Source organism: Agelaius tricolor, unplaced genomic scaffold (genome assembly GCF_023055355.1).
Source record: "Agelaius tricolor isolate 1412-34295 unplaced genomic scaffold, bAgeTri1.0.p SCAF_9, whole genome shotgun sequence".
NCBI classification, from domain to species: domain Eukaryota; kingdom Metazoa; phylum Chordata; class Aves; order Passeriformes; family Icteridae; genus Agelaius; species Agelaius tricolor.
In genome coordinates, this window is record NW_027269269.1 from 30,495,184 (window position 1) to 30,510,964 (window position 15,781).

Sequence of the window (15,781 nt, forward strand, 5' to 3'; positions counted from 1 at the left end):
TCTTGCCTCCAAGCCATTGCCTCCCCCCTAAATGCAGTCTATGTGTAACAGGAAAAATAAATAGTTCTGCCCATGGCTATACAAGAAAAGTCCAGCCAAAGGCCACTCCATCACCTCCTCCCAGCTAGGATTCTTCTCAACTCTTCTGACATCTTTCACTTGCACAAACTTCCATCACACTTGCCCATTTCCTTCTATTTCATCTCTATCTCTCTTGGATCAGCATTTATAAGGTTTCCATCATCCAAGAAAAGGGTTAAAATCTCGGACTCTGCCTGTCCAGAACTCCCATGACTGCCCTGCTGGGCACCTTCTTGCCGCCCCCCCCCCCCCCCCCCCTTCAAGCTTTCAAGCTCTCTCTCTCTCTCCCTCTTTCTCCTTCTGGGCCTTCACCTCCCTTCTCTGCCCAAGGCCCTGGCCTACCTCACCCGGCCACATGGCTGCCCCTCTCCCGCCCAACCCTCAGGTGGGCAGGGGAGCTCTGACCTCTTTCACCCACCAGAACCAAGAGAAAGTTTTCCTGGGAGTTCTCTGCTTTTAACCCCGTGTTCTCAGAGGTGTATCCGTGTCCTCAGTGGCCACACCAGGTGCCAGTATTCAAATCCATTGGTTTGACCACCAAACTCCAAAAAATCTCACTTCTTTTTCAAAGCAGGACAGTGAGTTATAAGTTAGAAGCAATTTCTCCATTTTCTTGCCTTCAGCTTAATGTTTGCCTTGTATTTCTGTTGTATGCGCTATATCTACCTTCTGTGACCTCTTGTGGGAGGAGGGGAGGAAAAGAGGGAAATTTGTGAACTTAGAAGCTGCCCTCAGGGTATTTAATTGGCATTTAAAATTGTGAGGTATTGCTGCATAATTACATGTTTTTGGAGCAACACAGATACAACTTCTATGTATGGAGAAAAATGCAACAAATGCATCTTAATAAAGATTAGAAATTTCTTTGGAAGCAAATGTGCAGGCAGAGGAATGGTGGAAAGTATAATGTAAGAAATGGAGACTTTGGATTCCACTGAGCGAGCCTAAATAAATATATGAGCAGAGATGCAAGAATTAACTGCATTTTCTAGTTCAGTGGAGATATTTTCAGAATTTTATGTTGGAAGGTGGCTTACAGGGTCTTAAAGCATGGCTGACTGAACAGCCTGTGGCATCCAAAATGCAGGGGGAAAAAATCTGGATGGATGATGTTGGGAAGACTTAAAATTGTTTCCCTCTCATTTGGCTAGCTCCTGTATTCCTTACCACACATCCAGATTTCTTCTGGAGTTACTGCCATTGAAAGTAGAATAGAATGGCTGAGGAGGCATCAGATCAGACCTTTCGTATCTTCTCTGCTTAGCCTAAATACTGTTTTTTTTCTGATTTACAGAGATTTTTGTCATTCCACAAGTTCAGTAGCTTGTAGTGCCACAAATTAGCACCAGCATATTCTCTGCTCCAGTGGAAGTTAATAGTTCCAGTTTGGAAAATACTGGGATGTCTGGAAGTGCTGAAAAAGTAGGTTGTCACACAGAAAAATACAAAGGTAGAGGACGTAGGTTTCTTAGCCTATTATAATTCTTAATGCTGAATTACATATAGTATTGGGCAATCTACAGCATAGCCTAAGAGGAATGATAAATACAAAGGAAATAGGCTCAGTTTTTGTTCTCTTCCTACTGTTTTTCTTTGTTTATTTACTAGGATCATGGTTCCTTCTAGTGGAGAGGGCTGTCATCATATCATTGGTGTGCTTACTTGTTATTTTATGTGCAGCTCAGTTAACTGTTATTGGTAAGTATTTACTCTTTAATTCTTTGCAGTTGCTGATTTGTCCTGAAATCACTTCCATGCATAAAGGCATCCATGTAAAATGAAAGGTGATACTCACATCTAAAAGATGTGTGGAAATTGATCCACATAATACGCAGAGATGTGGTATGTGTGAAGCTTTTCTTCACAGTTGATTCACCATGACATTATTGAATAATTCAAAAATGTTTCATTATATGGCCATAAAATCAATATGATAGAAGGATGGCGTGCTCTCTTTTTAATGTAACTCTTTTATTAGTCTTTTAGCACTGGCTTAGTTATAATTTAACACTGACATTGGTGCTTTTGTTAAATGTTTTTAGAGGCAGTACATCAATTTACCAGTGACAGACATCCTTAGATGTTCTTTATACACTGTCATCCAACATCTGTGCAATGCAGAGTGTGCTTTATGGCCTGGTCTTTCAGATGGTGCAATTTGTTACCTCAGTCTTTGAGTTTTTCAGCCTTTTTCAATTTTTAGACCTCTACAAAGTAAACAAATTAAAAAAAAGAAACATTTCAGCTAAGAGCCAATTCAGTAAGAAATGGAAAGTAATTGCACTCAGAGTGATTTGTAATAATCACATACATATTCAGCTATCTATGTATAACTTCCTTTATTACTTTTTCATGAATCTCTGTAAGTGTTTGTTACTCTTCAAAGGTCTATCCATGGTCCAAGGTTGAAAACTAATACATACTTTAAAAAATTATTTTATCTCTGTATTATTATATTCCTGATTTTCATATTTTATAATGGTATAGGAGCTCTGATCTGTTCAGAACTTGTCATTGCCCTGCTTTCATAGCAGAACTTACAACATTTTTAGGAAAATAATAATTTAATGGAGAAGCACTGTCATTTTATAAGAGTAATTTTAGCATGTTTGGATGTTTTTGTACCTGGGCAATTCATTGAAAAGTCTTGGCTTCTGTGGGGAAATGAGGTGTCCTATCTCTAACTTTATAAATATGGGTGTACTTATTGCTTGTTGGGATTTTTTTTGTGTTGGTGCATTTTTTTTTCCTTTAAATTTTACTCTTTTAGGTAACCTGGGAATCCACCAATGGTACTTTATGCCTTTAATTAGGTTTTTAAATTTGGCATTATTCTTCTGTGTACTATTCGTGAATATTTGTTTTCTTGGTTTTGTGCGTTGGGGGGTGTTGTATTGGTTTGTTTGAGGTGGGTTTTTGGGACTTTTGTTTACATGATTGGCTTTTAGAATTTAAGTTCCTTTGGGGACAGAGGTGATGTGATGTGTCTGAGCTCACACAGTGTCATAAAGAAGAGAATGAAACCTGGAATTTCTAATCCCTCTCTTGACATCCACCCGAGTAACAAATTTACTGTAACATTTAAATATCAGCAGTGCATCTACCTGAATTAACCTGTACCATGTCCCAGAGTTATTCTGATAACATATCAGCTGAATTGCATGAAAGGAGAAAGTAAGAATTTGACTAGAACCCTGATGCCAGGTGTCATTTTTCTGAGTAAGCCATATTAACCATATCAATTAATAAAACAAATTAAATCTTGGGAGTGGATATGGTTGTAAAATTTTAGGAGTTTGAGTTTCTTTATTTAGGGACAGTCCAAGTCATAAATCTGTATTTCAGTGAGAGAATCTGTGTGTCTGATTGTTTTCCTCTCTGTCTCTTTAAGGATTAAAATATGAAATTGAATCTCAGAGGAAAGTGTGCATTATTGTAGCACTTGTCATCTTTGCAGTTGTAGCTGGTGTAGGTGCTGCTCTCTTTATCCAAGGTAAGTGATTAAAATTGCTCTCAATTTAAGGGAATAAGAGCGGAAAAGAATGTCTTCAAATCTGTAGTATGGAAGTTAATACCGCCTATTAATTGCCATCTACTAAATTTTTAAATAAAAAGACTATACAGACAGCAGAAACAGCATTGGAGTTGTCAGGCCCTCAAGTGATCATAGGAAGATACTGACTCAAAATTTATGTATATTTTCTATCCTACTGCCTTGGTGAATATTAGGGACTAGAGAGTGACTTCTGGTTCGTTCAGTGGGAAATTTGGTGATGCCAGTGATTTATGTTTGTTGCTTTATGCGTTTATCCAGCTAACAATTTTGGTTTTACTGATTCCCACATAAATGTTTGCAGATGGCTATACTGCACAGAATCAGGCTGGTCTTGGCCTCATTGTAGTCCCTGCTGTGATTTTGGTACCGCTTCAGTACGTCATGTTTGGAATTGGTGAGTATTTCTTTACTCACTAACACATGGATTAAAGCAAACTGAGCTACTCCCATAATCTACAAAATATTCTAACTTTTATAAACAGGTGCTACAATAGCACGCTGGGTTCATCACATTTATAATATCTTGAAACAAAATGTTTAGCCTGTGTTTGTTGGGCTGAGTTGCTTCACAGAAGATGTAGGAACAGTGAATTTAGGGTAGCACATCTGAGTGATTTCTGCTCACCCTTCTTGGGTTTAAGGAGTGGGTTGGATAATTGGCTGTGAGAATGTGGGTTCCATTTTTTCTAATTGTGGTTTGTTTATTATGTTTTATATATATATATATATATATATATATATATAAAAAATTGTATGTATACATACAGGAGCCTTGACTTGCAATGACTTGTTGACTTGTTACCATGCTGGTTGGCTGAGCTTATAATTTAGGAGAATCTGATTTCTACCTTTATGCAATTATGCATAAAGATGTATTTGCAATGATGCAAATAGATGTATTTTACATCTCTGTAGTTAAATTTTATAATTTTATTTCTTTTTTCCCCAGTTTTTGACAGTCTACTGCAGGCAACATTGGCTCTGATAGGTTTAAAACTTCTTGGATTTATAATTGCTGTAGTTGGTTTTGCACTGTGTGTCCCAGGTAAGCGCTTAAGTCTTCTGTGAAAGTGTGCCTTTTACTCTTGTCTACACCTGATGTTTTTTTATTTCTAACACTAAAACTTCGTGAAAATGGCTTTACTACATGGAATGTTAGCTAGTAACTTCTGTAAATGTAGTTTAGGACTACTGTGCTAATACTTTTATGTGGTGAAAGAATAATAGCCTGAAGGAAGTATTACATACATCAGTTTCATGACTGCATTCTGTGAGCATCTGCTTTAAAAAAAAAAAGTTAATTGTTTTAATTCTGCATGTTAGTGTTGATTTTGGGTGACTATTATTGTTATTCCTACTGGGGCCTAGGGTATTTAGAAATTAAATAATAATAATTTTCACATGTTAAGTGATTAAATCAGACATTCCTTGCTAAACTGAGTCCATTAATATTTCAATGAATGCCAAAAACACATTAAGAAGGTAAATGTAGAAACAGTAAACCTGGATTTGTTCTCAGGCTGTTGTAAGCGGGGTTGTGGCCGACACTCTGTTTCATCACTGAACAAACTGTCACTGTGGTGAGGGAACCACCACACACAGTGATGTCTCTTATCCCTGCCTCTGGCCTCCCTTTGTTGCCTCCCTGCCTTCCCCTGTGCCACCAGAGAACCCCACAGCAGAGAAAAGGGTCAATTTAGGACTAGTTGTCCTTGGCAATATATGTAGTAGGAGAATGCAAGAATGCATATTCGTGTTCCTTGTAGGCACTTTATGTTCCTGATTTATTGTTTTGTGCAGATACTCTTCATTTTAGTAATTGGTTTGGGGATTTAAGACCTATTTCTCCTTGAAGTGATTTTTAAAGATTTGTTCAATCTGGGTGAAATGATAGCCCTTTCAGTAGAGTTTTGATTTGAATTTTATGCTTTTTGTTTAGTATTTACGGAAGTATTTGTAAGTTCTGTAAGTTATAATAGTAAAATAAACTGATGGGAGATTTCTGGTAAAGCATTAATTCAAGGATTTTTTTGAGGATGCTTTATAATGCTTGTAAATGCAAAGTGTCCCTAGTTTTTTTCAGGGTGTTCTTCGCCAATACATGCATTGTAGTGTTACCTGTATCTCTGAGGAGTTCAGCTCAGTGACCCTGAACTGTCAGAAGAATCAGCTCCTCCTGGGTTGAGCTGACAGATTGTTGTAACAACAACAGTATTGTATTCTGTCATGTAATACAATTACAGGCCAAAACAGTTGGGATTGAAGATGTATCAGCTAAGCAGGATAAATCAGTAAATGCCTCTGTATCATTAAAGAATGTATACAAAAAAAGAAATATGCAGGAGTAGTTCTGGGATAGCTTTGAAAGTGAAATTAAACATATACCTGTCTGTATCAGGTTTATTTATTTTACTAAGCAGTTATATCTGAAAATAAGTGTTTGCTTTTTTTGTGTCAGTTGACACAGTTCTTTTACTGTGTTTTCCCAGCCTGTCCTCCGTTACATGGGTCTGTTCTGATTGCTGGCTCAGCTATTATGGCTATTGCAAGTTTGCTTAGTCTGGCTTACGTGTTTATTATGGGTAAGTAGCACTTAATATTCTGCATTATTTTCCTTTCAAGTAGACATAATTTATCTGAGCACAAGTGTGATTTCATAGTTACGTAGTTTTAAAAATTACTGAGAAGTTCTCTGTATGTGTTGGCTTTGTTTCATAAAGTGTGTGGGGAATCTTGAGTTAAGAAACCCACAGTTTATCATCTTAAACTGTTTCTAGATCAACACAGCCAGGTTTCTTAAGTAAGAGTGTTTCAGTTGTAGGAGGGATGTTGCTGTTTCAGTTCTGCATTTACACAGTTGGCCAGCTGGATCTTAGAATGAAGAGAGCAAAAGGGTGTAAAGGATTCTCTGGAGTGGGTTGTGGGATGGTGGTGACAAAAGCTTATCAAAACATGGATTTAAAGAAGCAAAAATCTGCCTACCGATTTGCACTAGTTAGAGGTAGGTTAAAAGAAGAGCAATTTGAAGGCACACTTTCATTTTAGTGAACCCTGGTTTTCCTCCTGCTTAATTTTAAAACCCAGGAGAAAAGAATAGCAAGGCGTTGTTTCAGAAACTGATCTATTCATCAGATCTCAAAAAGATGAGAGATTTAAAGATGTGCTAAATAAGCAAAACCCAGCAATGCTGTGTGATTGGAATCCTGGCACACCACAGCGTAACATTGCATGGACTCTACAGCTTGGGTCAGAGTGGCTTTGGTTTCAAGCTGTGCACAGGTTCTTCAAACACCTCATTGTTGTCCACCCTCTGTGGACAGAGAACTGTGCAACTGAGGATATGTTGCTTCCAGGCTCAGGTTGCTGAAGTGTTTACAGTGAGTGCAGTCACAAGTCTGCACTGAACCATGCAGTCTCCCAGGTTAATGTGTGCACACCATGTGTGGGCATGGCCAGAAATGGACCCTGAGACAGGGAGAATCTCCAGTAGAGAAGAAATTAAGGTAGAGTGCCTAATATTTGATATCCAGGTTAAATGAAGATGAGTCAAAAATACGGCAGATGTGAATCAAGCCTTTTAATAACAACAATAAATTTATGTTTTATTGACTTTGGTTTACTTTGATAAACTTGTATAGTATTCAGTGCTGTGTGCTCATGGTCTGCATAAATGTTGCATTTCTGGTTTGATTTTGCTGGCTGAAGAAGTCAAATGTGACTGTTGGGGTAGATTCTAGCATGCCAAAATAAGCACAATGAATAGTGAGTAACCTAATTCACCTTTAGAGCTGAGTGCATGAGTGGAGCAATTCAGATGCTGTACATGATAAGATTATTTGTTTCCTAAACAGAAGAGTGCTTAGAGGCTCTAAGATTTCCAGATCATAGAATTAAGTACCTTTGGACAGGGAAGCTGCAATTCTGTGTGTTACAACTCTCTGTTGTAAGTTTTATCAGTAGACAATACCTTTTCCAAGGTAACAAGTGACAAGATGAGAGGAAATGGCCTCAAGGTGTGCTGGGGAAGGTTTAGATTGGATATTAGGAAAATTTTTTTCTTTTTTTCTCTGGAAGGGTGGTCAAAGATTGAAACAGGCTGCCCAGGACATGGTGAAATCATGGTCACTGGAAGTGATGTTTAGCCCCTTGGGGGACATGGGTTAGTGGTGGTGATGTTGCTTGGGTTGGGCTTGCTGGTTGCTTGGCCTTGATGTTCTGGGAGGTCTTCTTCAACCTTAACAATTCTATGGTTCTGTGTTTTTATTTGGTTAATTGCAACATTTATTCATCTGCTTGGTCACTTTTTTGTAATTATTTTAGGTTCCAGAATGAAAGATCATCCTCGTCCGGGGGTAAGCTTAAAATTAATAAATTTGGGGTGACTAGATGGCTCAGGGGATTGTAGTGAGATACTGAACCTTTCTTCACTAGTTCGAATTCAGACCAGGTTGGTAGCAAGCAACAGTTCTGGCTGTGTAACGGATGTCTAATGTTGAGTGAGTTGGTGGTCTCCATTGTCCCTATTGAGTGTGTCTGTAGTACTGTAATTGCCACCCTGACATAGGGTTACTCTGAATGTTGTGCCCAGATGGAGTTTCCATTGCTGTCACTGAAAGGTGGTGGAAGTTTGATGTTCTTTTACAATGCACTCTTCCACCTGAATATTTAAAAGCCATTTTGCTCACCTTATTAAAAAGCTTTTTCATTAACGTGAGTGTAAAACATCCAGGTGGCTTGTAAGAAAGACTTAAAAAGTTTTTTCTGTGGTCTTGTACACCAGAAACCTTTGGTATTCTCTTCAGTTCCTGGCTATACAGATGGCATAACCTTGAACTTTTTTCTGATTTTCCTATAATGCCCCATAATTTGATGAGACCCTCTGAAAAGAAAGTGTCTGTCTTTAGGTAACACAGAACAAATTGAAAAATACCTTGTCTTTTTTCTTAAAGAAGGTTTTTCAGTTGGTAGTTTTGAATTGTAGAATAATAATTTTCAAAACCGTAATTTTCACAGACTTACACAGTGCTTTTGAGTGATCCATGAATGTGAACTGCCTGATTTCTGGTGTTTTCCAGAAGCAAGGAAAGAGGCGCAGCTGTAGAATACCAGTAAAACTTCTTGCAGCAGGGGGATCTGGCAAATACTAACTCATCCCACCTCCTGGATGCCAGCCATCATTTGAGACACATTTTCAGGTCTCCAGTCTAAAGCTTGAGACTCAGCTGTTGAAGGAAGATGATTTCTAACAGCAAGAGCTGACTGCCGTTAGGACAAGAGATTTTTAGGGTTTTTTTTTTTATTATTCCCTTTTGCTCATCCATTTTTTTGTAAGGAATAATATTTCAGAGGATTAGTCTTTCTTTATGGAAGGAATATAAGTGCACAGAGCTTGAAAAAATGGAAGGAAAAGAGGTTAAGAGATGTTATAAAAATGAGCTTAGAAGTGAATTGAAAGTTTGCTTCATTCAAAATGAAATCTTGCCTTTATCTAACATCCTTGTGCTGGTAGAATGGAAGTGAACAGGGCAAGAGGAGGATGGGGTTTTTTTCCTTAACTTAGTTTTGCTTGTAAATAAACTTTGCTTGTAAATGAAAGCATACAAAATAGCATCCTTTGATGGGAACTCTGTTCTCTTTATGAGCTGCTCTCCTCACAAGGTGGTCTTCCATGGCAGCAAAGAATTGAGAAATAAATAGCCACAGCAGCACAGGAATGAACATCATGTTACTCTCTGAATTTGGGACAGGAACGAAATCAAAAGAAGTTTTTAAAACTTAGAGGTCATTGGAAACCTCAGCTAGTACAAATATATGCTTTGCAGCTGCAGATAGGTGAGGGCTAGATACAGAGGAATTCAAGTGATATAATTTGTGTTTGTGAACTTAGGGCTGCTAGGGAAATTCCTGGTGGAAACTGGAGTGTGTTAACATGCTGCTTGTTTCCATCAAGGGCTCTTCAGCCTATATTGCTGTGCTTTGAGGCAGTAAATAGGTTTGAAATAATTTTAAGAATACACTTTGATTCTGTGTCATCTAATGACTATGGAAAACTTAATATTGGTGAAGGGCATAATTTTGACACTGGGGCACGCTTAAAAAATTATTATTGAGATTTTCCTGAGTTGGAGGGCGAAAAGGTGTGTTTTTGAAATCTGCCATCTTAACCAAGCACTGATTTTTTTTTTTAGCATTTCTGTAGGTTGCATGTGTTGTTTCTGATGATTGTCTACCAGACTAAATGCACAACTGTCATGTATTTCTTTCTGAGGAGATTCCACTTGATTTGCTTGGCTACTAATTTTCTTTTCTTTTTTAGTTGTGCTGCTTTATTACTAACCATTGATCAAATGACAGAAATTGTCAGTTAGGTTTTAGAGATTAAAAGTAGTATCTGCATGGCTTCCGCTGTCACCTAGGGGTATCTAATCTGGGTAAACATTACAGTAAGGGAAAACTACTTGGAGAATGCAGCTATTGACTGATAATTTTTTTCCAGACCTTTAGTCATTAATTTGATTAACATTAAGCTTTCTTCATTTTTATAGAATCACTACTTACTGTATATGTCAATTAGAGTAATTTAACTGTGGCCAGCCAGAATTAAACATGAAGGCTTTTTATACATATATATATTTTTAAATGTTTTGCAGAAAGCTGTAGAAGAACCACTAAATGGTAGGTGATATTCAAGGTTTATCTTCTCATTAAGGGATTAATTATGGATAAAGATAGTTTTAGTTCCCACTACCACCGCACTAAGATGGCAGATCAGTGTGGCAACTTACGTGGCTCTGTGAGTCAGTAAGAGCTTGATGTCTCAATAAAAGGTTGCCTGCAGCTCCACACTCCCTGTTTTATGCCACCATGCTTACTAGCCAGAGGCACTGTTTGACTGTTTTAGGACAAATTATCTCACTATTCTGTGTCCACCCTCTTTGCTTTGCAAAATGTCCATCTTTTAAGGGAAGAAGAGGGACCCGTATTGAAAACTGATGTTAATTCATAAAGATTTATTTGGGTGAAATACTTAATGATCACAGCAAAATCTATCCTTACCACTCTATTCTTTCTGTATTTCCTTGGGTTGGGGCAACTCTCATGGTGTTGAGAGACTGATAGCACTTAAGGTGAGGGAAATTTACAGTGAAAAAGGGATGACTTTGAATTTTTTTTTTTGCTATTGGCATGCTGAGTAGTAACAAGTTCTAACCTGAATTTTAGAACTAACATGAATATTAACCTGTAAAGCATTTATTTCTGTTTCACTCATTACTAATCCATCTTCTTGACTTTTAAAGATGCAAAAGGAGTGATGTTAGAATGATGGTAAGTCTAACAGATGCTTGTTTTAATGGCTAAGCATTTGAGGGTTTTGATGTTTAGAGTAACCCAGTGCTATTTCAGTGAAATTTGGAGGACGGGTTTCAGGGCAGGTGCTGTTCTTATTCAAGTTGTATTTAATCGTAAAGAAAGAATACATATATCCTATATCAAACATAGGGGAAGAATGTGTGTTCCTAAACAGTGAAGAGGATGAGTCAGTGAGAGAGCTGTGCAATAGTGTGTTTGTCATCAAATGTGGAAAGTCAAATAGCTTTATGTTTCCTTTTTGCTCGTGGAATATTTAAGATGCATGGAATGGCGGTGGGTTGTTCTGTTTGGGTGTGGTTTTGGGTTTTTGGTTGTAGTTTGTTTTGGGGTTTTTGTTGGTGTTTTTGTTTGGTTTTTTGTTTTTGTTTGTTTGTTTGTTTGTTTGTTTTATTGTTGATATGACTAAGCTTTCTCTCTGCATTTTAATTGGTAATCCTCAGTGGATCACCACAGGAAAGTGGTTTAAAATTAACTTTCTCTCCCTCTCCCCCTCTTTAGGTGTTACTTGAATTCTCTGGGTTTTGTTAGATTGTATTCCAATCAGATTTCACTCAATTTATTATTTTTCAGATTGCTCTCATTGAAGAACTTAAATTTTAGGCTAGATGATAAGGTTTGAAAATGAAAACAGTACTATTGAGTCTTTTCTATTCAGCAGCTGTACTTTTCATGGGAATAGGATAAAAAAAGCACTTGTTGATGGTGTTGTTATTTAGGTTTCTCCCTGAATACTGAGCAAGCTTGTCATGAGGTATCACTAGACCCTTAGCCTAGTATTTATGCATTAAATTACAACATTTTGCTACTTGGAAGGAAGAGTAAACTCACTCCAAATCTGTTAGCTCACTTGAAATACTTTTATATCATGCCATTTCTAGGAGGCGTGAATTGACAACAAGCAAATAAATGAGGTACTAGTTAGCTGTAATTGGAAAAAGGTGTACGAGTTTTAGAAACAGGTTTCCTTACAAATACCATGTGCTGTTCAATTTGTGTTACTTATGACTACTACATTTGGTTCATCCAAATATCCCATCTAATTATTTTCTAAACTAATAGGATTACACTTCTGCAGTACAAAGGACAAGTGCATTGGTGTCTCATAAACACATTGGTAAATGTATACCAGTTAGTGTAATCTCAGGTGGATGGAGTGGAAGGCAGGGCCTGCTCCAGACTGGTTACTGCTTATTCTTGACAGAGTTGAGACCAGGAAACAAGTAGATATTTGCCAGTCCATTGCATTCAGAGCAGACCAGAAGGGAGATCAGGATGGGCTCTCTGCAGTTACCTCATCCTGCTGAAAAACAAGGCAGAATTTTGCTTGGAGATCAGTTTTAAATAAGTTGCCTGGTTTTTCTTGGGTTTCATTTAGGTTATGAAAACCTACCCTCTAGTGCTGAGGTGGAGCTTCCAAAAGCACAGAGATTGTCAACTACCTATTTATTTTTAGGGTAGAGGTAGAAGTCTGTCTGTTTTTTCTGCTCTGAAAGATGGCTCCTAACCAGTGACAGAAGGTTTTACAGATGGAAGGCAAATGCTCTGACTCACACGCTGGAGGCAGTAACCTATTGAGCTTTACCTGCTTCTATGTTAACCTTCCCTGGAAAATTCACACACAGACTGAAGCAGGGATGAATCAGATGCTGAAGCTGACCAGCTTACAAAATAGCATGTGAAAGTAAACTAGCATTAGAATATATGGACAGGGTGGGTCAGGCAGCTGAGCCTGTGAGCCACTTCAGCTTATTCAAATTCACGAGTGAAAGCTCCAAAACAGTGTCCACCTTTCTTTTGTGGAGAGGCTGAAACATCACTTGCTGTTAGTAACATCTTTTTCCACTATGTGAATGCTAAATGTGCTTTCAATTTTGAAATGAAAAAAAAATAAAACTGTAAGCTGTGACTTGCATAGCATTGCTGTTTTTCCCAAACAATATTTCTTTTTCTTTCTTTTTAAATTCCCAGAACTGCAGAGTTATGTGATGCGTATATAAAAAGTACACCGTTGTTGATACACCGTGGCCTTGAAGATGCACTACTCATCGAGAAGAAATTCAGGACTCTAGTTGTTTTGCATGTGTGGCAAAAGTGCTTTTGATATAAATGACATAATTTTATAGTCACAGCAGCTGTAGCAAGGAACATGTGTGTTTGCCCACATGTGATCTTTATTTTCTTTTGTTATGGTGTATATGGGATGGTTGAGGGTGAGACTATAAAAAGCACTATTTGCCCAGTACAGATTCTCCCTGCAGTAATCCTTAGTGGTATTATTTTCAAAAACTATCATTAGTCACTGCTTTGATAATGGGCTTGCTGAACCCAGAAATTGCAATACCATTTAGACTGTTGTTTACTTTATTTGTGTGCATGGACAAAGTATGGTTTATTTGTATGATACAAGCAGGAAGTAGAGATTGTACAAATACATCTTTTCTGACATTCAGCAAATTTTTATTAAAGAAATACAAAGTTAGTCACAAAGTTGCATAAGTACAAAGTTTATTCCCAGCTCTCTTGCAATTATTAACAAAGTTCTAATTCCACGAGATGTTAGTATTCCTCTCTGTGGACAGTAGTCATGTGTGCTCTGGTGGCTGATATTTTTGTCCAGTGAGAGGGCTCTCTGTGCCTCCTCTGTATCCTTTGATGAGAAACTGCTCAGCTGTTGGAGCCTAATTCAGCACTGGAATTACAGAGCACAGGAGCTGGTAATCTTAATGCTGAATGTGGTTCTTGTGTGTGTTCATGTTGTGCAGTGTGTGGAATTGGAAGCAATTTCAGGCTTTCTTAACTCAGTGAATTTGTGAAAGTTGCAGATGCTTCATAAAAACAGAAGTTTCCTATTTAGTATATTTTTGACAGTTTAAAACCTTGTTTTCTTGAATGGAAAAGAGCTATATCGTTTCTGGCCCAGGTTTGTGTTGCTGCCATTACATCACAAATACATAAAATAAAAAATTGGAGGACCTGATGAGGAGTGAGGAAGCTCAGTTTCTGTATATATGTAATGATATGGTTAAAAATCAGTTTACTAGGACTTGCACATTCCATGAGATTCTGCTATGTTTTACAGCTATTTTGAGAGTTGTTCCAATATAGTTGGCTGCTCTTGGACTTTGCGTATGCTTTGTAGAAATCTTGACACTGTTTCCTGTTTGTACTAAGGTACTGTATTTCAAAGGCACACACGGTTTTCTCCTTCTAACAATTTAAAACTTGGTTTGGAAAGCTGTTGCCAAACAGTCACATAATAAAATCCATGTTTTTAAAGATCCTGAGTAATTTGGCAGTTCTCAGAATTGAATGTTACAAACCAAGGTTCATATCCATTTTGTGGGTGCATGTTGCAGGGATTTGGGTCTCTGCACATCGAACTCCGAGTCGCTTTAAGAATTTAACAAAGCAAAATTGAGGTGTCGTATTTTACAGTAGGTGCTGTCCTAATCGTCCCTCTCGCCAAGACTGCAGGATTGAGCCATTTAAAGCAAGCTATGGGCCAGCCCTCACTGGGATCAGTGGAACTGGACACAGGGAAGAGGGTCACCCTTGCGATAAAATATGGGAGAAACATGTATGGCTCTCATTTACTTTGCCAGTGGGAGTATTCATGTAAGGTTTGAGCTCTAACAGATGAATCTTTTGGTGCAGGTTTTTCCATAATCTCAGTGATACTGAACTAAAGATGGGAGATGGTTCTCCATTACAATTCAATATAAAAATTTTTTTAATTTAGTACTGTGCAGTGCTCCCTGTTTATAACTAGTGATTCCCTCTTTCAAGTTGAAAGTCTTAGCAGCAGAGGAATAAAAAGCCAAATTACCTGGAATTCTGTTGAGGTATTCTGCCTTATAAAAACAATTATGTATAATAGCTTTATGTTAATTTCTCTAAAGCAAACTGCAGCAGAACCCCGCTGTGTCACCGTGGGATCAGGCGGAGCTGTTCCTAGGAATTGTTGAAACCTGAGGAGCTCAGTGGCTGGCTGTGTGCTGCAGAATCGTGGCCCCAGAAATGGGAGAAACCCACCATCCTGTTGCATTAAGGGCTGGATTTCTTGTAGGTGGGAATTTAAAAGTGAGTGTTCAAAAAGTCATTGGTACACCTAGCCAGCCCTTTCCCACCAGTAATTTAAACCAAAGTTGTTCATAACTGTATGCTTTCCTTTGTGTGTGTACATATGTGTGTATATATAAATATATAGACATTTTAAATATCTATAGATCTATAGTCTTTACCCAAGAAACTGTTTTTATTTATGAAACATAAAATTATTTTGTAAATATTGTGCTAATATTCTTAAAAATAAAGTCATTTTAAGTTGTTTTTGCAGGAGATTTTCTTGTTGCTAGCACATTGAACTTCTGTAGCTGCTTCCATAAATTCATAGTTATAGCTGCTCTTCTCCCAGTCTTTATGTATTACTGGATCTACAGGAATGTTATCAGGGTTACATAGGCTGCAGCAGATGTTTTTGGGTGTGTTTCTCCTTAGAAAGGTCCAGATGGTGAAGTGAGTGTGTAGGCTGCCTTGTAATGACTTCAATTATGCTCTCCAACATCAGCCATCAAGTGCTGTCACCCCAGTGTGCTGTGGGAGGAAATGAAGAGTAACAAGCTGCTGCTGCCACTAACTTCAGAAACAGCAGTGCAGCACCTCTCTTCAGTCTGTCTTTGTAGCCCTGCAATGGTATTTCTGTGAGAAGAGGATCCCTTGTGTTACCGCTGAAGCACTGCTGGATGAGTTTTGTATTTCCTGAAGTTGTCTTTA

At 37.9% G+C, this 15,781-nt stretch overlaps 1 protein-coding gene across 17 annotated transcripts in view; it reads left to right on the forward strand.

The window, feature by feature from the left end:
* The window catches only part of CD47 (CD47 molecule), a 31,996-nt gene extending 16,659 nt beyond the window's left edge, over nt 1-15,337 (forward strand). For 3 of the 17 annotated variants that reach the window (XM_071433485.1, XM_071433487.1, XM_071433480.1), the window contains 7 exons: nt 1,690-1,779; nt 3,473-3,574; nt 3,939-4,031; nt 4,587-4,682; nt 6,127-6,219; nt 7,958-7,989; nt 14,908-15,337. In XM_071433485.1, coding sequence (XP_071289586.1) covers nt 1,690-1,779; nt 3,473-3,574; nt 3,939-4,031; nt 4,587-4,682; nt 6,127-6,219; nt 7,958-7,989; nt 14,908-14,973 — 572 coding nt within the window. In that variant the 3' untranslated portion in view covers nt 14,974-15,337. Of the gene's footprint in view, nt 1-1,689; nt 1,780-3,472; nt 3,575-3,938; nt 4,032-4,586; nt 4,683-6,095; nt 6,220-7,957; nt 10,964-12,976 lie in introns of all 17 variants that reach the window. The other 14 variants (XM_071433479.1, XM_071433488.1, XR_011680166.1 and 11 more) reach the window with 13 other exon arrangements.
* The last annotated feature ends 444 nt before the right edge of the window (nt 15,338-15,781 follow it).